Source organism: Notolabrus celidotus, chromosome 20 (genome assembly GCF_009762535.1).
Source record: "Notolabrus celidotus isolate fNotCel1 chromosome 20, fNotCel1.pri, whole genome shotgun sequence".
In the NCBI taxonomy this organism is placed as follows: Eukaryota; Metazoa; Chordata; class Actinopteri; order Labriformes; family Labridae; genus Notolabrus; species Notolabrus celidotus.
In genome coordinates this window covers 5,976,522-6,004,176 of record NC_048291.1, presented here as the reverse complement: position 1 = coordinate 6,004,176, position 27,655 = coordinate 5,976,522, and the positions used below count along the sequence as shown (strand labels likewise).

General features: G+C 39.9%; 2 protein-coding genes across 4 annotated transcripts; both read left to right on the top strand.

The window, feature by feature from the left end:
• Positions 1-863: 863 nt before the first annotated feature.
• Positions 864-8,990, top strand: utp18 (UTP18 small subunit processome component). Of its 2 annotated transcripts, none has more exons than XM_034711790.1 (13): positions 864-1,283; positions 2,792-2,934; positions 3,075-3,170; positions 3,244-3,311; positions 3,402-3,505; positions 6,149-6,274; positions 6,373-6,547; positions 6,642-6,742; positions 7,635-7,725; positions 7,832-7,955; positions 8,059-8,233; positions 8,326-8,468; positions 8,575-8,990. In XM_034711790.1, the coding sequence occupies exons 1-13, from the start codon at positions 1,056-1,058 to the stop codon at positions 8,597-8,599; spliced, it is 1,599 nt and encodes a 532-aa protein (XP_034567681.1). In that variant the 5' UTR covers positions 864-1,055; the 3' UTR covers positions 8,600-8,990. The 2 variants fall into 2 exon arrangements, with proteins under 2 accessions (XP_034567681.1, XP_034567680.1); XM_034711789.1 differs by having other exon boundaries at positions 865-1,283; positions 2,789-2,934.
• A 2,799-nt stretch (positions 8,991-11,789) lies between these two features.
• Positions 11,790-27,147, top strand: LOC117832274 (E3 ubiquitin-protein ligase TRIM39). Of its 2 annotated transcripts, none has more exons than XM_034711330.1 (13): positions 11,790-11,892; positions 17,511-17,626; positions 17,783-18,214; positions 18,599-18,703; positions 18,820-18,915; positions 21,241-21,474; positions 21,600-21,777; positions 21,984-22,070; positions 22,239-22,274; positions 22,780-22,806; positions 23,422-23,597; positions 23,677-23,832; positions 25,004-27,147. In XM_034711330.1, the coding sequence occupies exons 1-13, from the start codon at positions 11,808-11,810 to the stop codon at positions 25,196-25,198; spliced, it is 1,923 nt and encodes a 640-aa protein (XP_034567221.1). In that variant the 5' UTR covers positions 11,790-11,807; the 3' UTR covers positions 25,199-27,147. The 2 variants fall into 2 exon arrangements, with proteins under 2 accessions (XP_034567221.1, XP_034567222.1); XM_034711331.1 differs by lacking the exon at positions 11,790-11,892 and adding an exon at positions 11,898-11,959.
• Positions 27,148-27,655: the final 508 nt, after the last annotated feature.

The window sequence follows — 27,655 nt, the reverse complement described above, 5'->3', positions numbered from 1 at the left end:
CAAGGGCACCTCAGCAGTGCCCAGGCAAGTGAACCAGCACCTCTCTAGCCACCAGTCCACTTGCCAAACTTCATCCATACTGGGACTCGAACCGGAGACCCTTCGGTTCCCAAGCCAAGTCCCCATGGACAGAGCTACTGCCGCCCAACAGATGTGTGACGTCAAGGATACTACGTCCATATTTTATACAGTCTATGGCTCCTGCCAATCACAGCTATATCTGATTTGGAGTTTCAAAATAAAAAAAACATTGGTGTTTTGCATTTAAATGTATTCTGAAATTCAAAATCAGATACACTATGTCCTATTACAGACGTCTTTTATTTTGAAAATCATTGGTACACGACTTTTCCGTGTTTACAATGTCACAATGTGATTTAGCAGACGCTTTTATCCAAAGGGACGTACATACGAGAACAAGAACAACACAAGCAAAGATCTAGACAAGAGGAAACAAGATCAGTAAGAGTAACAAAGTGCTTCAAGTCAATTTGGGTGCAGGTACTGCCAAGCAGTGTGAAGGCAATGCACAAAAGTAAATAAGGATTTTTACAATGAAGCAACCAAACCATTTAAGACTTTTCGTTATCATCATCAACAATTAACATCACCACAATAATGACCAAAGTACCAAGTGCTGGGTCACTCAAGAGCTGAACACAGATTCCCAGAGTAGAGCAGGTTTAGTGTAATTCTGTTTTATAAAATGTAAAAATGTTTTCCAAAATATAAATTTGCCTCCAACTTTGTAAAAGTATTTCATCCTTTGTAAATTTGCATTGCACTTCTCAGCCACTGTAGGATTTAATCGAAATTCAAAATTGATGCTGCAGTTCCACCAGTCACCGCTAGGGGGCAGACTTTCATTTCTTCCACGTTCAGAGGTCATTCCCCCGGAAGTACATGAGGAAAACAGACGCGTCCACATGGGGAATGTTTAGAGCTGAATGTGGATAGCAAAATAGTTTACAGAAGAGTATTTCGCATGTCTGTTCACGAGAGGCTGACATTTCAGATTTATGTTATCAGTTTTGTTTAGTTGACTCTTTAAAAACATGGAAGATCTCAGCCTTATCAAGCTACCAGAGACCGAGGACGGAGAACCGGTAAAGACCAGCAAGAAGAGGGTCAGACCCCCGAAGATAGAGCCCGAAGAGGAGGAACGGAAGAGGCAGAAACACGTGAAGAAGCTGTCGGTGCTGGGGGAGGAGGACAGCTCTGTGAGGCTGCTGGAGGAGCTGGTGTTCGGGGCGGAGGACGAGCTGGTGGAGAGACTCGTGGAGGTATCCTCTCACCAAACCCTGTTTAGAAATCTGCTGATTTAGTGTTTCTCTGATTAAAGTTAGTGTGACATGAAACTTAGAGCAAGCTATGACTTCTACAAGCTGTTCAGTTGTTTTGGGACAATTCGGCTTGTTTTTGAAAGTTATTGAGAAGCATCTGATACAGAGCTTTGATACAAAACTTAATATTTTCAAGCACACTGGAAAAAATGTCCCCTCCAAAAACAAGAAAAAAAACCTTGTTTCAAGGTACTTTTACTTTGAAATAAAAAAAAAAATCTGCCAATAGAACAAGTGAAAATTTACTTGGTAAGATTTCTTTCTGTCCTAAAATAAGACATAATATTTAGAAAACTGTGATCTTCAAATTAGCAGGGAAGACTTATTTTAAGTTATATTCAAGTATTTTAAAGCTTAGTGTCTCAGAATAAGTCAGGAATGATAACAATTAATATTTTTTCACTCAAAAAAATATTTTTTCATGTCAACTTCTTCATTTGAGATATATTCACCTTAATTTGAGTTGTATTATAGCGGCACTTCTCTAGGGTTGAGAACATCTTGTACTTGAAATAAGATGACAAAGTTTAATTTTAACATTTTGAGATATAATGTCTTCTCATAGTGAGCTGGATGTACTAATATTCAATCATGTTGCTTTTTAGGATAAGCCAGCTATGCTCTAAAGTAGGTGTTTCATTGTGTGCATGTAGTTTGAGGATGTATATTTTTATCTGGTTTAGAAGAAATAGTGCCTGAAAACTGTAACCCACCCTTACAAATAACAACTTTTCTTTCTTTTATCAATGGAGCTGTTTTCTGATAGATTCTCCAATAAAATGCATTTACTTAAATCAAGTAAAGGGTTTGTCTTAAATCAAGATTATCCATCTTCTACAAATAAGATCTCAGCTTGAAAAATGTATGAAATGTAAAATAAACCTTGTTTCTTATAAATTACAACTCAAAACAAGATCATTTCAAGATTGTTTGACTTCACAAGATATTAAAGATGCATTGTCTTAAAACAAGTCCCTCTATCTTGCTCAAATGTTACTTTTAATTTATCTTAAATCAAGTGGGATAAGACATTTTGACTAAAAATGATGTCACTTGGTAAGATTTTGAGTTTTTGCAGTGCAAAGCTGTCGACTTCAGAGAGCTGTTTAAGTCTCTGCACTCAAATAAAATGTGAAACCGGTTCATGTTTGTCTTGAAGTTTAGACTGTTTCACTCTTCAGTGATGATCAGCCATGCAGAATAAAAAATATGAATCTTAAAATAATCTTCAGAGAGAGAACTTCAGAGATTTTTATCCGCATGTGGAAATGTTTCAGAGTTGTTTTCTTCAATATGATAAAAAGTTAGATGCAGAATCAGGGAAAAGTTATGGAAAGTCAATCTGTAATAATTCTACTTTAAAACTTAATTGAAGATTTCCAGATACTGCTTAATTCAGGTGACTTTATCCGGCTCTTCCTCTGACATCACTTCCTGTATTTCAGCAGCAGGATGAGAAGCAGAAAGGGACTCTGTTGGAGGAAGACGGAGACGAAGAATTGGATGAATCAGACACTGAGGATGAAGCTCGACGGCAGCCGAGGAGAAAAGCTCCTGCCTGGGTGGACGAGGACGATGAACTGGAGGAAGAGTGAGTGCCGAGTTGTCAGTCTCTCCATCTTCTTCTTCTTCTTGAGTGGACTCAGTTCTTTAGGCCCATTCAAAGCCCCCGTTCATAGATCCACAGGTGTGTCAGATCTCAGGTGTGTCATGTGACCGTGTGTGTTGCAGGGTGGACATGAAGCATCGGTTCCGGAGAGACCTGATCAAAGGAGAGGCAGAGTCAACCATGTCCAAACAGAAACTACAGCAGAGGATGAGAGAGCAGTGAGTACACACACACGCATGCAAACACACACACACATAATATGTACCTCTGTGCTGATCAGGTGTGTTTCAGGTTCCAGAAGTCCATGGGAGGAACGCCGTCGTGGGCGGATAACAGCGACAAGAGGAAAAAGAAGAGAGGTAGGCAGACTGCTGTGACGCCTCCTTCTTTAAAAAAAAATGGTTGTAAGTAAAAGATTATGAAGCCACTCTTACTTTTGTTTCATGAAGATGAGGAAGACGAGGACGATGAAGATGAAGAGGACGCTGAGCTGCTAAGGAGGACAGGGAACTTTGTGGCGTCGTCAGACTCTCTGCCCAGCGGCATCCTCAGGGTACGTCACCTCGACCTGGATCCAAATGAGGCCTGTGCCAGTTTGGTTCACTGCTTCATCCTAGTCAGTCGGGTCCAGGTTAAGTCCTCGGCCTGTTTGTCATCAAGTTTAACTCTGGAGAGGATCTGCAAAGCCAATACACAACTAAGAGAATGTAAAAATCAAGCATCAATCAATCAATCGTTATTCATAAAGCACCAAATCATAGCAAGGTTATCTCCATATTCTTTCCATTAGCAGCAGGTGTAGAGTGTATTCTTTGATATATTATTCCCAGAAACCAACATTAATCCACCAAGAGAAGGAAAGGTTCCATTAACAGGCAGAAACCTCAAACAGGACCAGACTGAGTGGATATTTATTTAATACGACAAAACACCAAGATATGAGCACGTTCAAATCAAGCTGCAAACTCCAGTCTCAAAATATGAAGCACATGCGGAAGTGTTAGCAGTTCATGGAGCGTCCACTTGAGACTGGCTGCAGAAACACAGGAAACCACATACACGCCCATTTAAAAAAAGACGATCTTTACAGCAGAAATAAACATGTTTACAGCCTGGTTCAAAAAGCGACATGGGTCTGAAGAGCTAATTTCTCTATCGGCACACACTGTACAGGGGTGAATATTTTTTCTAACGCAAGATTTCATAAGATATTAAGAGTTTTGCCCATTTAAGGACTTGACTGACTTGACAGGCGGGAACCATAGACTGCATAAATAATGGATGTAGTATCCGTGATGTCACCCATCTGTTTCTGAAGCGCTGTTTTGTAGCCAATTGGCGGTGGCAGCCATATTGGAAATGTTGAACTCAACATAACTTCTGTTGAGCGAGTGTGAGGTAAAGAGGCGGGCTTTGAGACTCCTCGCCAACAGTTACAGTGTTCCCGCCTGTAAATCAAGTCAGCTGTGCCTCTCATTGAAAGACCTGTAATCTCAATATCTTCGAAATTACAGCGTTATAAAAAAATTCACCCTCCGTACAGTGTGTGCCGGGAAATGAGCTATCCAGACTAGGGGTGACCCCAAATAGTCGACTATTCGACGATTCGTTCTAACGAGCCTTAGTCGACTGCCAATCTCATAGTTGAATATTTGCATATGAAATGTGGATCATTCCATTCAAACCATGGGGGTGCTCAATGTCTAATTTTACATTATTTTCCTGTTTCCCGTAAAAATAGTTTCTCGTTTAGCCTATTTTTATATAAATACAGACTTATTTAATGTAATTCTGAGAACAGCTCTTGAAGTGTTAAATCTCCTTAAAGTGGTAATTAAATCTCCCCTGGTAATTAAAGGTGGACTCTCCCATTTAATGGGGACCTGTGGAGCAGATGTACCTCAGCTGGTCTTTCAATCTTTCTACGTTCATGGCAGCTCAAAATGTCAGGAAATAAAACTTCAGTCGATCCTAAAAAATAGTGATGAAGATGAGGAGCAGCTTCATGAAGAGGGCTGTGAGATCAAGGATTACCGGACCACACAAAAACTGTACGGGGCCAAACGAACGAGGAGGGATACCCAAAGCTGTCTGAACCCTCAAAAACAATCCATAGCATCCCATCCACCTCCACGCCATCAGAGAGGATATTCTCTGTAACAGGATTTACAGTCAACAAAGCAAGGAGCGCACTTCTGCCCGTAAACACGATGGTTTTCCTCACGTACAATTTGAAAAGACTCAAGCGGACAAAGACGCAATGAAAGACTGTTTTTAAAGGTTCTGTTCAGAGATTTAAAAACCCTTTAGCTGGTTCAGGTTTGATTTTGAACATTATACAAATGTTTAGCCTTAAGTTGGACAAACTACCCTCCGCAGTGCTGCTCTCTGCTGTGCGAACACTGTTTAAATATCTGTGGCGCGTTGTTCCATGTTTAACGGTTGGTGGCCTTATTTGAGTTTTCTCTCCTTCATCACCTCGTTGTTTTTGCAATATAGATTTAAAAAATCTAAGTTTTATACTTATAATATTCTGTTGTCCCTATTACTTTAAGCTACAAGTCTCTTAATTGTTAAGGGTTATGTGTAATATTGTCATGCGGTCACCATCCTGCAGACTTTGGGTCAATAAGGAAAAATAACAAACATTCGACTATTCGTCGACTATGGGCAAAATCTGATGAATCAGTTTCGACTAAGCAAATCCTTAGTCGGGCTCACCCCTAATCCAGACTACACTCGGGGGAATTTCCGGCGGTTGGCTAGGAGGCTCAAAGCCCGCCTCTTTACCTCACAGCAGTTAGGTTGACTTCAATATTTCCAATATGGCTCCCACCAACGATTGACTTCAAAACAGCACTTCAGAAACAGATGGGTGACGTCCCGGGTACTAGGTCCATTATTTATACAGTCTATGGTTCAAACACGACACTGGACCTCAACATAAGACAGATTATTCGTCTGATATTTACATGAAAAAGAAGTTCAAACACCTGAAACATGACGCAGAGGTTTAGCTCAGTGAGTGAATTAGCTGAAGTGATTATTGTAGTTGATAATAAAGATACAGAACTTAAAGTTTAAGGCTCTAATTAGTTTTAAATTCCTGATTTTGATAGATTTAATGACACTCCCTGCCCTCATCATGTGACCTCTGCTGTCCAATCAAACACCGTCTGTTTACTTTGTGCCTCAGATGAAGAAATGTCTTCACGCTAACAACGCCCGCCCGTCAGAAGACCGACTGACCACCATCCAGTTCCACCCCTCCGCTCAGGTCGTCATGACGGCCGGCCTGGACCAATCACTCTCCCTCTTCCAGGTACACTCAGCCAGTCAAACCAATCGGATCTCTTCACATCCCACAGGAGAGGTAGAATCATGTTGACACTTTGCTGCCGTGCGTGTCTCCCCCTGCAGGTGGACGGGAAGACCAACCCCAAGATCCAGAGCATCCACCTGGAGCGTTTCCCGGTCCACCGTGCGGCGTTCACTCCCGACGGCGAGACGGTGATCGCCACCAGCCTGAAGAACAAGATGTTCTACCTGTATGACATGATGGAGGGCAGAGTCACACCTGTGCACTCCGTCAGAGGTGAGCAGGGTCACACAGAGATCTCTCTCACCTGAACAGAGGGTGGAAACGTTTCGATGAGGTGTCTGAGACGAAGATGTTGTTTGTGTTTCAGGTCTGAATGAAGCCAGAGTGAAGGAGTTCTCAGTTTGCCCTGATGGGGGCGCTCTGCTGCTAACTGGAACCAACGGATACCTGCACCTCCTCACACTCAAGGTCTTACTACTTCTGCATTGGCCTCCCTTTTCTACTCTTTCTTCCTCTTCTGCTTCTTCCTGTTTCATTTTCTTTTGCATCATCTGCTCACTTCGTACGACATCCCTTTTTCTCTCTCTGTTTCTTCCACCATCATTTTCCCCTTTTTTCTTCCTACTTCCCCTTTTCATTCTTCCCCTGTTCTCCTGACTTCTTCTTCTTTTTTTTAACTTCTACTACCTCTACTTCTCCCCGCCTTAGGTTCACATAGCCCTGTACCTAAGCCTGTGATTGGTCCATTGGGTAGCATTGTCATTTCCTACATTTAAAACCTTCACGTTATCACTGACTCAGCAGTCGTACACTACAGCAATACCAAAAGCAGTTTTTAAAGATTCATTAAAACAGGAAGTTCATAAATTGATGTTTTCTGTCGTCAGAAATGTTAAATATAATGCAAATATTGATTGTCGCAGATATTTAAAAGATGTTTTTGATTATAAAAACAACAATATGAGCAACCGAATAATGTAAATCTATAAAAATGTAATAAATATTTTTTATTTATTTTTCATAGATTTGTTTATTTGATTTTTTACATATTATATACAGAAGATCAACAATTTAGGCAAGTGATGCTTTTCTTTTAAAAGAAAACAAATAAAAGTAGTGAATAAATATGTCTGAAAATAAGTAAATGAATAATAAGAATACATTCTAATAATCATTTAAAATTAAAATAGATAAAAAGAAAAAAGAAACATAATAATAAAAAGACAATAAAAAACCACATGATTTGTATATGTTATAAAAATTAACTTGAAATGAAAATCAACAGAAAAAAATGTTTAAACTGTTAAAATATGCAGAAAAAATATTTGTTGTAATGTGTGTGTGTGTGTGTGTGTGTTAGACTAAGGAGGTTGTTCGCAGTATGAAGATTAACGGTGACGTCTGTGGCGTCGCCTTCTCTCACGATGGAAGCAAAGTCTTCGCCAACTCAGGTGAGTCAGCGTTCAGAGAGTGTGACATCACAGATCAACCTCATGTCATGTGACTAACCTGTGTGTGTGTGTGTGTGTGTGTGTGTGTGTGTGTATGTATGCGCAGAGGAGGGGGAGGTGTATGTTTGGGACATGCGCAGCAGTCGGTGCGTGAACAGGTTCACAGACGATGGCTGTGTGAAGGGAACGTCCATCGCCGCCTCACGGAACGGACGCTACCTTGCCTGCGGGTAAGACACGCCCACACACAGTCCTGCTCTCTGATTGGGCTGACAGTCTGTCAGTCATTTGTTGTATCCAGTTATGTCAGTGTTGATGGTCTCTGTGTCGCAGATCTCAGTCGGGCGTGGTCAACGTTTACTCCCAGGAGGCGTGTCTTAATTCAGCCAATCCCAAACCTCTGAAGGCCATAATGAACCTGATGACCTCAGCGACCTCCCTGGCCTTCAACCCCTCGTCTGAGATCCTCGCCATCGCCTCCCGAGCTGAAGACGAGGCTGTGCGGCTGGTAAGACGATGATGATGATGAAGATGATGATAATGTTATGATGACTTCAGCTCTGAACCTGAACATGTCTCTGTCCTGGTTTTCCCCCTCAGGTCCACATGCCCAGCCTCACCGTCTTCTCAAACTTCCCCGTCTCAAAGAGGAAGATCGTTTATCGAGCCAGCTGCCTCGACTTCTCCCCACACAGCGGCTTCTTCTCATTGGCTAACAACAAAGGACACGCCCCTCTCTTCAGGTGAGACAGCAGATCAGCTCCTCTAAAGCAAATCCGAGGTGTGATGCTCAGTCTTATGGACCAAATTTAACAAAGTGTGTGTTTGTGTTTGTGTGTATGTATTCAGGTTACTGCATTACAAAGACTTCTGAGGAGGACCCCGACCTGACTGAAGGACCAGCCCACTGTTCTTTCTCCACTCTTTCTCCCTGCCTGCTCCTCTGTAAATCTTTTTATTGCATCTGATTATTTTTCATTCATTACATGTACAAAACAAAAACAAAGTTTCAAATGTCTGAAAGTTTATTTTTATGAACTGAAATCTGCACATTTTTAAAAACGAGGAGAAGGAGCTGAACGATTACAGGATTTGTAGCTCTTGAGCTGAAACTTAAAAAATCGTGGTGGGGTTTGGTGCGGGCAGCAAGGACGTGGACGTACTGATGGACTTAGAGACAGAAGCTCAATAACCACATGAACTTCTATAACCCATATATGAGTTTATTAATGTGATGTGATTGTATAAAAAAACTTGAAACACGCCGCATGTCTTTAGCTTCTTTTATTTTTTTATAAAGAATTAAAAACACAAAGGAGGGAAATCACTAATATTAAATTGCGTCCACCAACATGGGACTTCCATCAGATCCTTGTCCGGTCCGTTTCCGATACGCTGCAGCCCGGAGCAGGACCCCGGAGAGCTGGATTCATGTGATTAAAGGTTTCCCGCGGTCATTACTGAATCCTCCTCTCCCCATCCATGTTCTCTTTATGGTCCTCTGAAAACCTCAGACTTGATGACTCTAGGCCTGCCTCCGATCAAAATGACGTTTTGTTGTCAAAGTTAAGTTAAAAACGATAACAGTGTTTTTATTCTCTTCTGGGAGGATACAGAGGCGTTCCCAGGCCAGCTGAGAGATATAATCTCGCCAGTGTGTCCTGGGCCTTCCGCGTGGGCTCCTCCCAAACGGACATGCCCGAAACACCTCCCCAAGGGAGACGTCTGGGAGACATCCTGACCAGATGCCCGAACCACCTCATCTCTAAGGCTGAGCCCAGACACCCTGCGGAGAAAGCTCATTTCGACCGCTTGTATTCACGATCTTGTTCTTTGGGTCACTACCCACAGCTTGTGACCATAGGTGAGGGTTGGAACATAGATTGACCAGTAAATTGAGAGCTTTGCCTTCTGGCTCAGCTCCCTTTTCACCACGACAGACCGGTACAGTGTCCCCATCACTGCAGACGCCGCCCCAATCCATCTGTCAATCTTGCACTCCCTCTTCCCCTCACTCGTGAACAAGACCCCAAGATACTTAAACTCCTCCGCCTGGGTCAAAGACTCTCCTTCAACCTGGAGTGGGCAAGCCACCCTTTTGCGACTGAGCACCATGGCCTCAGACTTGGAGGTGCTGATCTACCTCCCCGCTGCTTCACACTCAGCAGGTTTATCCACAACTAAAATATGAACTACTGTGAAATGATTAAATTTTAACAACAATAATTGAATATACAATACACAATATGTCATGCTGTTATATTGTAATGTGTGCATTCATGTGAAATGTACATTATATTACATGTAGGCCTATGGAGTTCAGGGTTCGTATGGGTGCTTGAAATCCTTGAAAATGCTTGAACATGAAGGTATTTTCAAGGTGGAGAACTGGTGGATTTTGGATACAGTGAATGAAAGTGCTTCATAATAAACAGAATAACATTATGAATAGTTTTCTGATGAACACATGGACAAATTAAATTAGTGGGAAAGTTTCATGTAAAACAAGCATCACTCAGTCTATCTGCAGCGTCTCCACCATGCATTAGATCAGAGATCTGAGAACCCCTCCCCATGATGGCGGCAGCGTAGATGCATCTGACTGGCCCAAAAGCGTTACATATTCATATCTATGGCTTGTCTACATGTTGACAGTGTGACCTGTCCAGGTGTAACCCCACCTTTTACCCAATGTCAGCTAGAATCCAGCACCTGAGACCCCAGAACAGGATAAGCAGTGTAGATAACAGGTGAGTGATACTGCCTGTTGCCGGAATGGAAAGTCTTTTTACATTCAAATTAAATTCACCTTGAAATCGATACTCAAACCTCACCAGCTCATTTCTCTTTTGGCTCTAACGGGCTTCCATACAGGGAAGAAGGAGGAGTTGTTTTTTTGGTCTTACATAAAGTCACAGTTAACAAAACAGGAAATTAACCAGCCAATTGTATGTCAAGAGGACGATCAGCCAAACAGGATTCACAGCCTAAGACCTGACCCACATACACACGCCTTTACTGTTTCACACACACACGCCCGTGCAGCAGGAATGTCCTCGGTCCTGTCCGTCCTCAGGTTTGTCCTCAGGTGTTTACAAGAGAAACCTGCAGCTCTCCCGGCAGTTTAACAGTATCTGAACCCTGATTCTTTAAAGTGTTGCCCATGGACAAGAAGGTTATCATCCAGGCTGTAGAGTCTACAATTCATACATTCATTTTCTTGTTTGTTTGTTTGTTCCATTGATGTGTTTTCAAAGCATTGATAGGGTTTATTTTTTGAATATTTTCTGACATGCATGATACCTCTAATCTGTCAAAATTATTCTTATTTTTTTTAAATCTAATATTAAATTGTTTTTTATTCCTAATCCAGTATATTTGAAGAGTTCATATGCAAAAACAGATCACTCACTTTAAAAAAAAAATTCAATTGTTTCAAAAAATATATTTTTTTCTATTACTAGTGCTAGGTATAATCAATCAACTGAAGTTGGGTCGCTTTGACTAAGTCAAAATGACATTGCTAATAGAGGTATCTTTGAAATGTAACTTTTTAAAATATGTATATTAAAAGAAATATGTTTTTTGAAAATTTCTAAAAACCGAGATATCTGTTTTTGCAAATTAACTCTTCATTTATTAATGTATTTAATTTATATTTATTTTAATTTTTAAGGGAAAGTTTTTTATTTAATTATTTATTTAAATATTAAAATATATACTTACTATGTAAATATATTGTATTTTTGCATTAACTTTCTTTTGAACACTTTTTTAACTGAATTTTTCCTCAAAAAAAACCAACAAGATTTCTCTCAAATAAAGTGTTCAAATGCCATAAGTACAAAAACTGAACATATGTTTTTATTTCGTTTTTTAATCTCTTTATTTAATTAATTTCTATAAACTGAAAGCCCCTGATAAGTAATATTTGTAAAATAATAACATAATGTAAAATATGATAATATATGTAATGATGAATTAGAAATGAAACAAGATCCTTGGAAAGTTAAACCAGCATAAACAAAACTCTCATCCTCCCAAAACTCACCTGACAACTTTTGGACACCAGCTGTCAATCAATGGGGAAGCCCCGCCCCCTGGTGACATCACAGGCTAACCTGAGTTTCTGCATTTCACAATCAACATCGACTGTCAGAGTGAAAGGTAAGAATCTCCTGCTGTTTGAAAGCTTCTCTTTAAAGAAAGAGTAAACTCTAAGGAATAAAATCTGGTGAGATTTGAAGTGTATCTTAAATTTACCCCAAACTTGAAATGCTTGTTGAGAGAACTTCTTCTTTCTTTGACTGAATCTCTCTACAAGTCTGTGTTCTGGTTGATTTACCTTCTTTGATCAGCTGGTTTCAGGAAAACTCCTCAAATAAATCTAACTTTATTTTTAATTCAGTGGTCTGTTCTATCTAACATTGATGTAGAATATTCCAGACTGGACTCAAACTCAGCTGCTGGGATTACCACTCACCTGAACTCTTCAGGATTTGATAGATACTTCAAACTGAACCTGTAAGCACTTAGTTAAATCTGTGTTTCTCTCACTAAGAGCTTCAGGTAAATCAGCTCACCTGCTCCAGCAGGTTCATCATGCTTGTTGTTTGATGTTGTTCCCTGTTTTCTGGTGTGTGCACATGTGTCACTTAAACTTCTGTTAGAAGGATCAGATTATCTCCAATCTTCTTTTTCCTCTTTAATCCTGACAGTGAGATGTTTCATGAGTGTGTTTATGTTGAAAAAAAAAACTGTTTTTCATGAGTTAATCAAACTTTAGTGCAGATGCATACAAACATATTTACATTTTACTTTAAGATTGCTAAACTAAGCTAAGCTAAGCTTGTTAAGCTCTTCTGATCATTCATATCCTACAAAATAAATGTTTAAATTCAATCTGCTCCAGTATCACAGAATACAGGGGCGTCGCCAAGAATTCTGGGCCCCCTGAAAAGATATCTCAGTGGGCCCCATCACCACAGCCAACTCTACAAAATATAACATCGCTGCTATAATACTGGTTTATTTGCATTAAACAAAAATACATGCTTAAAACTATCCTTGTTAACAGACTCAAGTCTATGACAATTTCCCACTTTAGGCATGAGACGTGCATCTCAAGGAGTAGATTGAACTGTGAACTGTGTAGTTGTGCCCACCTTTCTTTTGAAAGAAAGCTGTTTTCCCTCAGCTTGCTTTCTTTCTTTCACCTTTTTCTCTTCTTTTTTGAAACGCCGACCTGGCTTGGGGGGGGGGGGGGGGGGGACACATGGTGCTGCAGCACCCCTCTTTTCACTTGACTGACCGATCAATCCAGTCTACAGGAACGGGACAAACTAAACCATTCTGTGCAATCAGAAGGTGGAGGGGGCTTTGAGAGAGGCTCCCCTTTTCTGAATGTTTGTTTATTTATTCAGGCAGTTTTAGTTATCTTATTGCAGTTATAACAAAACAAAAGAAAAGCGTAGTAGAAAACACATTTTATTTCAGGCCCATTAAGGGCCCCCCTCACCACTTGGGCCCTAGGTAGTCAGTCTCACTGTTCCCCCCACTACGACGCCCCTGACAGAATATAAACACACACAGTAACTCCTGTAGTTACTGAAAATACTCCTCAGCAGAGACACGTTAGCATCATTCAGACGCTAACAGGCTGTAGCAGCTAGCTACAAACTAGCTAAAAGCACTGAGTCCTCTGTATTTTTGGTTAGAAGCTTCATTTCTGATCACTCATTTATTGTGGTTCCTGTTAATATGAGTCTATATATGTGTTTTTTTTTGTAAAGGAGACACCAAAAGCCTCTTTTTTTTTAAATGTAGCTGTTAAAAGCTCTGAGGGATGGATCACACTAGCAATGCTGCCTGTATAATAACATGTGATTCCATGCCATTTTCATGCTGTGGTCAGACTACACAATCTGTTTGTCCAATATCACGATCCTTGTGTCAGATAAGGCGATCACAGAGATGAGGATAAACAGTCATGACAGACGACATGACACGGTGGTACCCGAACAATCATGAACACTGATGTGATGACGTTGGAAAGAAGAAGGGCAACACCTGGATAGAAGACTGTTAACTCCTAACTGATGCTGTGTTCGCCGATCTAAACCTAATGATGAACGATCACTGAGTTGCTGAAGGACGTACATTTCTCGCCAGCATTTCTCTTCTTCCATGTCAGACGACAAACTTTCCCTCACTCTCACAATACAAACTTTTTCTAAGTTATGTTTTTGGGGTATTTTTGCCTTTACTGGATAGGACAGCTGGAGAGAGACAGGAAATGTGGGGAGTGGAGAGTTGGGGAAGACATGCAGCAACTGGTAGAGGTCGGGAGTCGAACCTATGACCAATGCGATGAGGACTGAAGCCTCTGTTCATTGGGCGCTTAGACCGCTAGGCAATTGGCACCCCTCTACTTACACTTTGCACTCATGACTTTTGTGCATGCAGAGTTAGTTAACGTCATCGATGTGACGGAACACATCGTAGAAAGCAGAGAGAAATCAAACATGTGAGGCGTCCCAGATGTGGCCTTGATTATCTCTATGACACACTCGATAAAACAATAGGTTTTCAGGGCTGATGGGAACCGATATGCTAAATCTGCAGGATTCAGCCCTAATTGTGTTCATAACCTGTAGTCTGACCTCATTATACAGGACGTATTTTCATTTCACCAGCTTCCACCTCCTCCTATTGTTAAAAAAGAAGAGATGCCAAAGCACAGCTGTGATGAGCGCGGGCATTCAGGTCAATGACATCATTTGGAACCAGAGTATTGATGCCCTATCCCTTTCTCCAACCAAAATACACATTAAACTTCCAGATAAAATGTCAAAGAGTCTTCAGGTCGGTCCACAGCAGGACGGATTCTTGAGTTGATTTGAAGCAGACACTCTTGGTTATGGAACGCTGGATGACTCTTGTGGTAGTATTTGTTGCAGTTCCTCCTCTTCTCTGATAGTTCGGTGCACATGGTCGTGCAGGAGTTTTCAATCACGCCCTTTTGGGTGACTAATGAAAGGAAAATAAACCTCAGACACGTAACAATGTCAACACAAACCAGCATGATGATAGCAAACTGTGATAACAGAAACCATGTTTGGGAAAAGTTTATTTGTTGTGTATTTTAGTTCCATAGATTGACCCAGGTACCATCTGTGTAGGTAGTGGGAGCTCCAACTACTTTGCCTTCACTTTTGGAGAGCTGTCTTGTTGCCTATGCTTTCATACCGTCAATGCAACTTAACATTAATGTATTAAAAGCAATTATACACATAAATGTTAAACTGTTCCTTTCCTGATATTTAGAAACTAAGTTAACTCACAGAGACAAACGTACATGTCTTTGTGCAGAAGTCAGACGTCCTTATAAACCACAAATACAAACACACACTGGTCTCTGCTCCTTCAGAGGGCAGCATCTAGATCCAGATGATTCCAGAGAAAGCTTCACTCTGACTCTCTGAACAAATGTGGAGGATTAGCTTCATCACGTATCAGTCAGTCAATGGAGCTCCAAATGTTTTGGCTTCACTTTTAGGGGGGCTGTAATGTCATGCATCTTTCTATAGGTAAATTCTGCAGCTACTTTTATTACTTGAAAGATAGTTTAATCGTCTTACATTGGTCACATTATTAAGATAAAGAACAGACCCTGTCAGCAGAAAACAGAGCAGTGGATCTGCATTCATTGACGGAAAACTCTGCCTCACTTCTCCTCAGCTGAGTGAATGTTCAGTTTACACAGACGACCAACAGAATAGCTTTATCACAGGAGGACACATTTCAAATATGTGTGAGAACAGGAAGAATAAAAAGAGAGAGACAAATGTTTGAGATGGTAGTGATAACATTTGAAACACCACACAAACTGCTTCAGACTTTAAACTCATTTTATACAAATTCTGGTTATTTTTAAAAAGCATGTAAAGCAAAAATAAAACCACGAAGAGGTGTTTCTACTAAAGAAGGGGAAATATATGATTTTTGCCTTTTCAAGCATTCCTGAAAATTAGTATCCTGAAGCTCCAATAAAAAGCAGATTAGTTTAGATTTTACGTTTTTTTAAATGAAAAATAACCTCATTAAAGGAGAGATATCTATTTGAGAGCTGTCAATTTAAAGATAACCAATAATATGAAATACTTATTGACCTCAAACTAGAGAATCTGCTGAGTCATGTCTAATCTGTTATTTTCTACAAGGTGTCACATTGTCATTCAGTACATTGAGAATTGTAGAATCTCTATTAGGCCACCTGTTAACCTGACAATGTGCTAATACTCTCCACATTGTCACATTTATGTGAATTAATCCCATGTTTATACTTAAAGTCCTAAAGTAATGGATTATTTGTATGAACCCTTGTATTAACTCTGCTGTGTTGTGTGTCTGCCCGTACACCTGTCCGTCTGATCTCAGTGACTCACCTGCATTCTGTTTTGTTATTATTGGCTCTTGGCTAAATCTTTTTGTGTCCGACTTTTGGGAGGAATGTAGTCTGGCCTGGTTCCTTTTAACACTTACAGTTTGTTTTTTTTAGCCTGTGAGGTGTGATGAATCAACATTTTCTAATCTGTTTTAATAACATTTTTTTTTGTCAGCAGTAAAATTATCTGATGAAAATTTTTGTCATCGCACCTCCAGTTTAAATAAGTGTGGATCAACTGATTAAAGCTCCTGTGAGGAACTTTTCGGATTGTGTGATTTTGGCGCCCTCTGTGGACAAGGTGTTACATCTTATCTCTTTTCTGACCTTGTCCTTCAGATCTAAGGTGCATTTTGACCAAGAGTTCTGGGGTCTTTTAGCACCCAGAACTACTTTACACAGAACTAAAAGGTTCCTGTGCCCCTATTGTTGTCTGCGTTTGGACCGCGGGCTGAAGCCCCAGGAAGATTGTGCAAATCATGCCAGTGACGTATAGAGAAAGAAAAAGTAAATGCACTACACCACCAGACCAGTAGAGGGCAGTAAAACAAAGACGAATGCCATTTATCACAGATAGCACCATAGAAGTAGACGGACAGGCAGGTATCATTATGAGCAACACAACAGTTAGCCCGTTAGCATGAAGACACTCAGCTGGCACTGTTTTAGATGGTGCTATATTTCATCACAGATGGATTCACTGAATCAACACGTGAGAGGAGATAAGTGCGAGTAGCAAAGACGTTTCAACACGGCATTAAAATCGATTTTAACTCAAAAAGCCGTGGCAGACATCGTCCGGTGTTTTGGTTTAAACCGTAACCCTGTTAACTGCCGACTTTCAGCCAGATGCATCCCTCATAAACGTCTTTAGACGATCATTAAATATCTGATGAGGATATGTTGAAATCTTTATAAAGAACTAAACTAGTTTGCATTCCCAGGAACTCCCTTTGACACTTTTCAGATTGAGTACATAGGTCTTATTATCTCTGAAGAACATCGAGAATAATTCTAACAAGAGATTGATCTTTGTTTTCTCCAGTATCAAAGTAATCCAAGGATAGTAATCTGGATATCTAAGTTACACCGCTAAAGGAGATGCTAACTGGGGTCTTTGAAGTGGATGATGTAAAAGCTGTATCATTTTCGTATCCCTCAGTGGATGAATTTTGATCAGTCAAGAAGTATGTTGTTACAGCCCGTTTCACTGCTGCAAGCTAAAGAAGTCCAGACAAGAAAGAACCTCAAAAGTGAAGAAGTTATGCAACCTTTTGCACAGAGTAGTCGTATAAATCACGATGTACCTAAAAACATTTCCCTGTCGTCTGTCCTGCAGCAGTGAAAATGGCGGAGGCCCCAGACCTGTTCTCCGAGCAGGAGATGACATGCTCCATCTGCCTGGATGTATTTGATGAGCCTGTCTCCACCCCCTGTGGACACAACTTCTGCCAGGTAACATTTAAACACACAACACCTGACTCCAAGGGTGTCCTGTTGTCCCAGATAAGACTGTGTTTCTCCCTGTTTGTCATTCAGGGAAATATTGGAAACTTCTTGACAGTTTATGTGTTATGAATCTCTGTCTTCTCCTTTTTTTTAAATTTAAAGGCATGTATTGGGGGTTACTGGGCATCCAGTGCGGTCTGTACCTGTCCGCTCTGTAAACGCCAGTTTGATGAACGACCTCACCTCAGCGTCAACAAAGTCTTCGCTCTCATCGCACTTAAATACAAAGAGGCCCAGTATAGCGCCGCAGGGATACCGATGCCTGTCAGGAATGGGACACCAGCAACCATCACAACAGCCCCCTCCAGCACCAACCCGTTTGCGACATCATCCGGCGATGACGTGGTGTGGTGCGACATCTGTACAGGTCTGAAAAAACCTGCCGTCAGCTCCTGTCTCACCTGCACCGCTTCGTACTGCACTGAGCATGTGCAGCCTCATCAGACCACACCCTTTTATTCCAAACACTCGCTAATGGACCCCCAGGAGGCTCTCAGGGGACGCACGTGCTCACTACACAACCGCCTGATGGAGGTGAGGCGTAATAGTGTTTGTTGTTTAAGTGATTTAATGATTCAAAGATCAACAACTTCTTATTTTTACAACACAGTCCATTATATGTGGCTTTGTCATATGGAGGACACATATCAGAGACAATGAGAGTAAAGTATTGAAATCATAAGATGTATATAAATAAGCAGAAAATGTGTTTGGTAAACTCAACAGGTTTTACTCCAAATTATATCACATATGGTGATCCTCAGGGCTCAATACTGGGCCCACTATTCTTCTTGTTTAACATGTTTCTAAACACAATGCAGATCAGATATTTGAAATTTGAAACCCAAAGTGATTGTTATCGCTGATTGTTACTGTTGAGTTTCTCCGGTCTGACCCCTAATGTGTCCACTTGACTAGGTGTACTGTCGGACATGCCAAAACTGCATCTGCGCCATTTGTGTCCTTGAGGAACATCGGATGCACAAAACCGTCTCCGTCCAGACTGAGAGACTCAGCAAACAGGTAGAGAGCAACAGAAATTATGGTTACTCAAAAATCATCTTTCAAAATAAGTGTTTTGTTTTTCGATTCCTCGAGAAGACATCAAACCAATGACACAGACTCTTTCTTGGGTTCAGAAACAGGTAGCGAGGACGGAGCAGGAGATCTTGAACAGGATCAAAGACAAAGCGTTTCAAGTGACTCAGCTGAAGAGGAAACTGGAAGGAGTAAAGGTCAGACTTCTTGTTTTGTGCACATTAAAGCTGGGGTTGGTAGTCAGATTTAGATACACTTTTTGTTATACTGGTTAAAATGATCTTTATGTCCCGATGGTAATCAATACATAATGTGTTCTTAAAAAAGAGTGAAAAAAAGCTGCTATCTACAGCCGGAGTAAACCTGGGAAAACACCAACCAATCCCTGCCATCAGGAGCCAAATTATGAAACCAATCAAATCCTGTCCTGCCGTTCTGCCCGCCTCCTGCTCGTACATTTCATGTTTGTTTGTGTTTTTAACTTTCACTATAATAATGTTTTGGTGTTTTCTTACTGCTGAGTGAGACACGTAGTGCAAAACAAAAACCATGTGCTGAGGACCGGTTTTGAATCAGTCACCATCATATGGTCGGGAATCAGCGTCGCTCGTGGATGTGAGCGGGGGCGTCGTTTTGTAGGAGCTCCAATGGGAGGGGTTAGACGGAGTCCTGAGGAAACGCTACATTCAAATTCATGCTAGTTTTCTGTGACTACCAACTAGGGGTGAGCTCGACTAAGGATTTGCTTAGTCGAATCTGATTCATCAGATTTTGCCCATAGTCGACGAATAGTCGAATGTTTGTTGTTTTTCCTTACTGACCCAAAGTCTGCATGATGGTGACCGCATGACAATATTACGCATAACCCTTTACAATAAAGAGACTTGTAGCTTAAAGTAAAAGGGACAACAGAATATTATAAGTATAAAACTTAGATTTTTTAAATCTATATTGCAAAAACAACGAGGTGATGGAGAGAAAACTCAAATAAGGCCACCATCCGTTAAACATGGAACAACGTACCATTATAGAGAAAGGAATCAGGAGATATTTATACAGTGTTCACACAGCAGAGAGCAGCACAGCGGAGGGTATTTGTCCAACTTAAGGCTAAACATTTGTATAATGTTCATAATCAAACCTGAACCAGCTAAAGGGTTTTTAAATCTCTTAACAGGACCTTTTAAAACAGTCTTTCATCTTTGTCCACTTGAGTCTTTTCAAACTGTACGCGAGGAAAACCATCGTGTGTATGGGCAGAAGTGCGCTCTTTGCTTTGTTGACTGTAAATCCTGTCTTTGAGAATATCCTCTCTGATGGCGTGGAGGTGGATGGGATGCTGTGGATTGTTTTTGAGGCTTCGGACAGCTTTGGGTATCCCTCCTCGTTCTTTTGGCCCCGTACAGTTTTATGTGGTCCGGTAATCCTTGATCTCACAGCCCTCTTCATGAAGCTGCTCCTCATCTTCATCACTATTTTTTAGGATCAACTGAAGTTTTATTTCCTGACATTTTGAGCTACCATGAACGTAGAAAGATTTAAAGACCAGCTGAGGTACGTCTGCTCCACAGCTCCCGCTAAATGGGAGAGTCCACCTTTAATTACCAGGGGAGATTTAATTACCACTTTGAGGAGATTTAACACTTCAAGAGCTGTTCTCAGAATTAGATTCAATAAGTTTATATTTATATCAAAATAGGCTAAATGAGACACTATTTTTACGGGAAACAGGAAAATAATGTAAAATTAGACATTTAGCACCCCCATGGTTTGAATGGAATGATCCACGTTTCATATGCAAATGTTCGACTATGAGATTGGCAGTCGACTAAGGCTCGTTAGAACGAATCGTCGAATATTCAACTATTTGGGGTCACCCCTACTACCAACCCTACCTTTAAGTTTCATATTGGATTAAAATATCAATGAGAGCGGTCTCTCTGACATCTGTTGTTTAAGTTTGCATATTTCAGACAGTTTAGGGTAATAGTAGTAAACCGTTTAATATCCTTAAGCTAACTTTTTCATTACGCTATGACTTTAACCTAGCTACTGTTAGCTTAAGTTCAAGGGTTTATCACTTTTAGCTTTTAGCTTGCTGCATAAAAAAAAAACATTTTTCTTCCGGCTTACTGATTTAACCATTTTTAGCTAACTTTTATACTCGTTATTTGCTACTGTTAGCTAACTGTATCAACTATTTATTTGTTATGTTTAGATATTGATTTAAAATGTCTATCTTCCTAACTTTTAGCTAACAATTTATACTTGTTGTTCATTTTTTCTGTCTTTTAAACCAATAATCCATTAAAAGTTAAGCAATAACAGTTAGCTAACTGTTAGCTAGCTAATTTATTCTGTATGTTTGTAATTTTTGTTCTTTCTATTTCAACTCAATAATAATTTATCAGAACATTTCGAGGCTTTTATCCTAAAACATGGTCTTAAGATGTCTGTGTTGTATAAACTGAATTATTTTAACAGTTATTTTGTTGATATTGAAAATGATATTTTATCCTCAGTCGTATGCAGATGGTGAACGAGGCGATGTGGAACACCTCCTGGACGAAGTGTCCAGCTCGTTGGACAGGATCCGGTCTCAAGTGGTTGGCGGGATCGAGAACCAGCTGGATGCCGTAATGTCAAAGGGGGAGGGGCTTGTGAACCGTCTGGAGGAGGATCTTAGCCAGCTGCAGGAAAGGAGGGCCACTCTGGAGATCCAAGCCATCAGCCAGGACCACATCGGCTTCCTCCAGGTAAGAGCTGAACATTTCTGTATTCTACATGATTTATAGTCTTACCTGTAAGTGTCGGGATCAAACTGTTAGACCTTTTAGCTTTAGCATCTGTAAATCATGATCTGTGTCCTCCTCCCCTTCAGAGCTACGAGAAGGCCACAGCCCCTCTTTCTGAGGATCAGCAGGGCAACGTGGACGAGGATGAGGAGCTGTCCCTCCAATTCCACCTGGTGGAGGTGAAGAGCTCACTGTCTGAGCTGAAGGAGAAGATGGATGACATCCAAATGGGGGAGGTCCGCTCCAGAGGTTCCAGAGGGTCCTGTGAGTCTTCTATATTAGGAATGAGATATAATCATTGATGTTTTGAGTTTGTTTTTGTGTCTTTGATACGATGTGATGTGGTACTATTTGATTCCATACTGTACAATATAATACACTTTATTGCACGTCAAAGGGAAATTTGTCTTGGACTGGAATGCTGCCTCCACGGTTGTATTCATGAACAAAAAAACATTGTTGTGTTTCAGTCTCGTCAAGTGATCTGATGTACGAGAGCACGCCCAATCTGAGGGGCAGCACCGCCAGTTTGAGGAAGAGTCAGTGGTCTCTGAAAGGTTAGTGATGATCCAAGAACAGTCATAAAAAACAGACCTATGGAGAACTCTGACTCTGGACCAGCAGATGAGAACAAAAACAACATCACGGCATCTCAATTGGATTTGATGAGTGTGGGACTTTTATTGTGAAAGAATGACTGACTGTGGTTTCCTGTCTTCCTTCAGATCACAAGAAGAACAATTCTCACAAACCAATCTCAGGTAGATGTCTGTTCAATGAATATGTTATTTGTGTTTACATTATGAATACACACTGAATCCCTGCATGCCCTCACCCCCCAATACCTGGCTGACCTCCTCCACCAACACACTCCATCCCGGAACCTAAGGTCTTTGGACCTGGGTCTCCTCTGCATCCCCCGGACTAAGCTGTGGACCTTCGGGGACAGAGCCTTCAGTGTGGCAGCCCCTACTCTGTGGAACTCTCTTCCTCCAGACATCCGCAGCGCCCCAACCCTGGACAGTTTTAAGAAAGCAGTCAAAACGCACCTTTTCCTCAAGGCCTTTCCCCATTAGATATCCCCACCTACCCCCCAGACCCCCTACCTGACCCTGTGAAGCGACCTTGGGTTTCTTGAAAGGCGCTATATAAATATCAGTTATTATTATCATTATTATTATTATTATTATTATTATTGAATAGTGACTCCACTTATGTGATTGATTTCTTCATCTGCCATTAGAATAATTTATCTTTCTGTCACAGGACACAAGAAGGCCCGAGTCTATATGGGTGAGTATACTGTAAGAGCTATTTAAAACCATGGTTAGAATATCTAGTGTCTCAGTTTGGGTATATTATAATATACATATATACATTTTTTAAGTATATTTTTGGGCATTTTTGCCTTTTAATGGAAAGGACAGCTGAGGAGAGACAGGAAATGTAAAAGTTGCCCCCTTTTTCCTTCATGGCAGCTTTGCACACTCTTATTCTCTCAGTCTGCTTCATGAAGTGGTCTCCTGGAATGGTTTCTAATTAACATGAGCCTTGTCAAGAGTTCATTTGTAGAATGACTTGCCTTCTTAATGTGTTTGAGACCATCAGTTGTGTTGTTCAGAGGTAGGTAGAAAATGTGGGGAGCAGAGAGAGGGGGAGGCCTCGCAGCAAATGGTCAAGGCTGGAATCGAACCTGCGACCTCTGCGATGGGGACTATAGCCTCTGTACATGGGGCGCACTTGGACCGCTAGGCTAATGGCGCCCCATTTTATAATATTTTTTTATAGATTTTAAAAACTTTTCTACATTTTCTACAATAAAACTCTTAATGTACTCTCCCACTTATTCTTCAAAGTTGTTTTTGATCAAGCTGATTTATTCTCTCACATTTTTCCCGTTGATTCAAGATGACGTGATGTTGAACCCGGTGACAGCGTATCCATTCCTCATCCTGTCTGAGGACAGAAAGCAGGTGAAGCGAGGAGAGAAGCTGCAGTTCTACAGGACAAGTCAGCAGCGCTTCGACGTCTGGTCCTGCGTCATCGCGAAGGAAGGATTCAGTACGGGGCGACATTACTGGGAGGTCAGATGCTGCACAAACAGCTGAAACTGATCCAGGATCCAGTGTGACATATTAACATGTGTTCTCTTCACCTGCGCAGGTGTTTGTTGGGGAGAGTAAGGACTGGAAGCTGGGAGTGGTCAGTGAGTCGGCGCAGAGGAAAGGTCTGTTCGACATGAGTCCGCCTAATGGATACCACGCCATCTGGTGGAGCGGCAGCCAACTGAGGGCACTCACATCACCACCTCTTACAAAGGTACAAATATATTTCATTTATCAACATCACCTGAAAAGATGCTGTCTTTAATCACTTAAACACCTTAATGTTAATTTATAATTTTTCCTCTTTTAATTAATAAAGGATACTTGTTCAGTTTATAGTGACTAGGAGATTCTGTGGACTGACTGCATTCCTCAAAAGTGAATTTAGCAAAATAGTTTTAAATTTAACATTTTGGAAAATGATTTAAAGGTATTATTTGAAACCACAAAGTCACCGTTTAATCAAAATCGAACTGTCACAGCTTGTTTTCTGTTATCCTTTCAATATACACTACCAGACAAAAGTTTGGAAACACCTTCTCATTCAATTGTTTTTATTTATTTGAATTATTTGAAACACTGTAGATTAAAACCAAAGACATCAAAACTATGAAAGAACATATATGGAAATATTTAATTAACAAAAAAGTGTTAAACAAAGCAGAATCTGTTTTATATTTTAGATTCTGTAAAGTAGCCCCCTTTTTCCTTCATGACAGCTTTGCACACTCTTGGTATTCTCTCAGTCTGCTTCATGAAGTGGTCTCCTGGAATGGTTTCTAATTAACATGAGCCTTGTCAAGAGTTCATTTGTAGAACGACTTGCCTTCTTAATGTGTTTGAGACCATCAGTTGTGTTGATCAGAGGTAGGGTTAGTACACAATGGATAGTCCTATTTGACGACTGTTGTAATCCAGATTATGGAAAAACCAGATTATTTCATAGTTTTCACGTCTTCAGTATTAATCTACAATGTTGAAAATAATTAAAATACATAAAAACCATTGAATGAGAAGGTGTGTCCAAACTTTTGACTGGTAGTGTATAAGTTACAGTTATTAGTCAATATTCAAATCTCTTTGTTTGGCACTTTAAAACAAGGGATAAGAATTCCTTTAGTCATATGTTGAATCCTTTATTTGTTTTAATTTCTGGCCTTAGTGGGCTTCCATAGAAAGTTGAGTCATGAGCATGTCTAACCATGTTTTTTCTGTTTGTCTGATTTGTTTACCTGCAAATACCTGAAATGCAACACATCTCAAACAGCTTCAGAAAGCAGTAATCACCAAGCTGGAGATGCTCACTCTGATTATTTCCTTACAGAGGAACTCTCAGGATTTAAATCTGGGGTAAATGTTAATTTTGTTTTCTGTTGATCACACAGATAAAGAGTCCACCGAAGCTGCGCCAGGTGGGTGTGTTTCTGGATGTGGAGGAAGGTCAGGTGTCTTTTTATAATGTTAAGACGGGCTCAGAGATCTACACCTTCAACGGATCCTCCGAGTTCACCGAGAAGATTTTTCCTCTGCTGGGCACCGGAGACAAGGAAGTCCCCCTGGTCCTTGGGACTACTCAGTAGTAGCTTGTCTGAGGAACCAGGACCCAGACAGAGTGACACAAAAGGGGGTCAAACCAGAGAAATTAAGTGGATCACAAAGTGGGAAGTAAGGCGGACAGAAGCACTGGGACAGTGACAGTTGTTGGGGGCCCATCTTGGAGGCGGTGAAACTGAATCTCGCCACAGAAGGAACCGATGCTGGTTTGATCGTCTGACGGACATGGACACAAACTGACTCGTAATGCTAACCATAAACACAGATCATCTATTTAGTTTTCCTAACAATGTTAAAAAAAGCAGTCATTGTTAGAAGTTTCATTTTTCTAGCAAGATCCTTTGTATGTTACATCAAGATTATTTCATTATACCAAGATCCTTTTGAAGTCATATCAATATCTATCTTAAACTGTAACAAGATCTTTATGTTATAACAAGATACTTTAATATCATAAGAACCATCTCCATGTTATAACAAGATCCCTATTATGTTATAACAAAATATTTAGATTTCTCAGCAAGATCATTTTTATGTTCTGGTAAAAGATTTTTCATGTTTGAGCATGATATTATTCATGTTTTGACAAGATACTTTCATTCCCTAGATAGATCCCTTTTGTATTCTAGCAAGATCCTCCATGTGCTATAACAAGAGGTTTTCCATGATACAGCAGGTTCTCTTCAGCCTTTCCTTCATCTACAAAGAAATGTTCCTGTTTGAACAAGATCCCCTTTATGTTCACGCAAGATTCTTTCATACAAAAAGGTATATTTTGTGGTAAAACAAGATGTTATTCTTAATGTAACGTATCTTTTTCATGCCTTAACAAGACAGTTTTCATGTTATTGTAAGATCCTTTCATTGTCATAACAAAACCCCTTTTATACCATCGCAAGATCCTTTTTGTGTTCCAGCAAGATTTTCTTCTTATAACAAGAAAAAGATCTTTCTCATGATCCAGACAGTTTTTTGTTATCTCAAAATAATAATTAGTTCAAAACAAGATCATTTTCACACACAAACTAAATATTTTTTTAAGGTAAAACAAGATCCTTTTCATGTTTTGCAAGATTCTTTTTTGTTCCATCAAGATTTTCTTCTTATAACAAGATCAATTTCAGGCTTTCACAAGATCTCTCTCCTGATCCAGACAGTTTTGTGTTATTTCAAAATAATAATTAGTTCAAAACAAGATCATTTGCACACGCAAACTAAATATTTTTTAAGGTAAAACAAGATCCTTTTCATGCTCGAGATATTTTTCAAAGTGAAATTGGTTCGTTTTTATGCTCTTACACAATATCGTTCATGTTCTACAACATACTTTCTACTTGTCATGTTCTGATGTGATAAGGATCTTGTTAAAACATGTGCCCTAACAAGATCCTTCTATGTCCCAGAGAAATGTGTTTCATGTTGTCATTTTCCCACACTGTCCTCCTTGATTTTTAAACACTATTCATATTTTAAAATCATATATTTCATTATCATTTTGTGTTATGTCAGGAGTTTGTTGATTTTGTCAGCTTTCTTACAATAAGGTAAAAGCTGCTTTAATCTGTGAAGCAAGAACAAGGTTTAAAAACGACTTCTTCTCTGAAACATTCAGCACGTGGTATTAAGGAGTAAACTCTCTCCTGTTTGAATGTTAAAATGATCTTGTTAAAATTAACATCATTTTCATTAAAATTAATTACATTAATCATCCAAATCTCCTGTTTGATCAAGATACTAAGCAAACTTTTGTTGCCATGTTCCGCAAAACAAGAAACATCATCTGTTTATTTCTGTTTATGCTATAAGTGATTTTTTGAAGACTGGATTCTGATGTGTTCTTTGTTTTTGAAGGCAGGAAATGAGTGAAATATTTTAACATTTTCTTGACATCGCACACAGTGAAAATATTTACTGGGGTAAATAAATACACAAAATGTTGTGAAATAAAAAACAATAAAAAGTGACATTTCTGGAAGTATATTGTGTAATACATTTCCAAAAACTCATGAAAAATCACTATAATGTACATGTAAAATACTATATACAGAGTTACCCTCCTTTAGAACCCTTTTTAAGTTCGTATTAGAAATATTTTAATTTTAAAAATGTCACAACAGTGAAATTAGATTTGGCTCTACCCCCTCATCATTCAGTCAATTGTCAGGATTATCTTACAACACCTGTGTCACCTGGTTGATTAAAGGCTGTTGATTAAAGAACACCAATGTTTGACTCATTTTGAAGAAAACCAATATATATATTTAAATCAAATATACATTTTTTTGTACAAATATTTTAGGTTTTAATTAATTTTCTAAATCTCAATGTTTCAACATTTTCATTCTCAGCACACACCAAGCTTTTATATTATTATTATATTTGGAAGTTACAAAAATATTTGAACTTTTTGAAATGTGTCGTCATTTTGTTGCAATAAAACTTCTGTAGTTCTTTGTAAAAATGTTATGTATGGTTAAAAAATG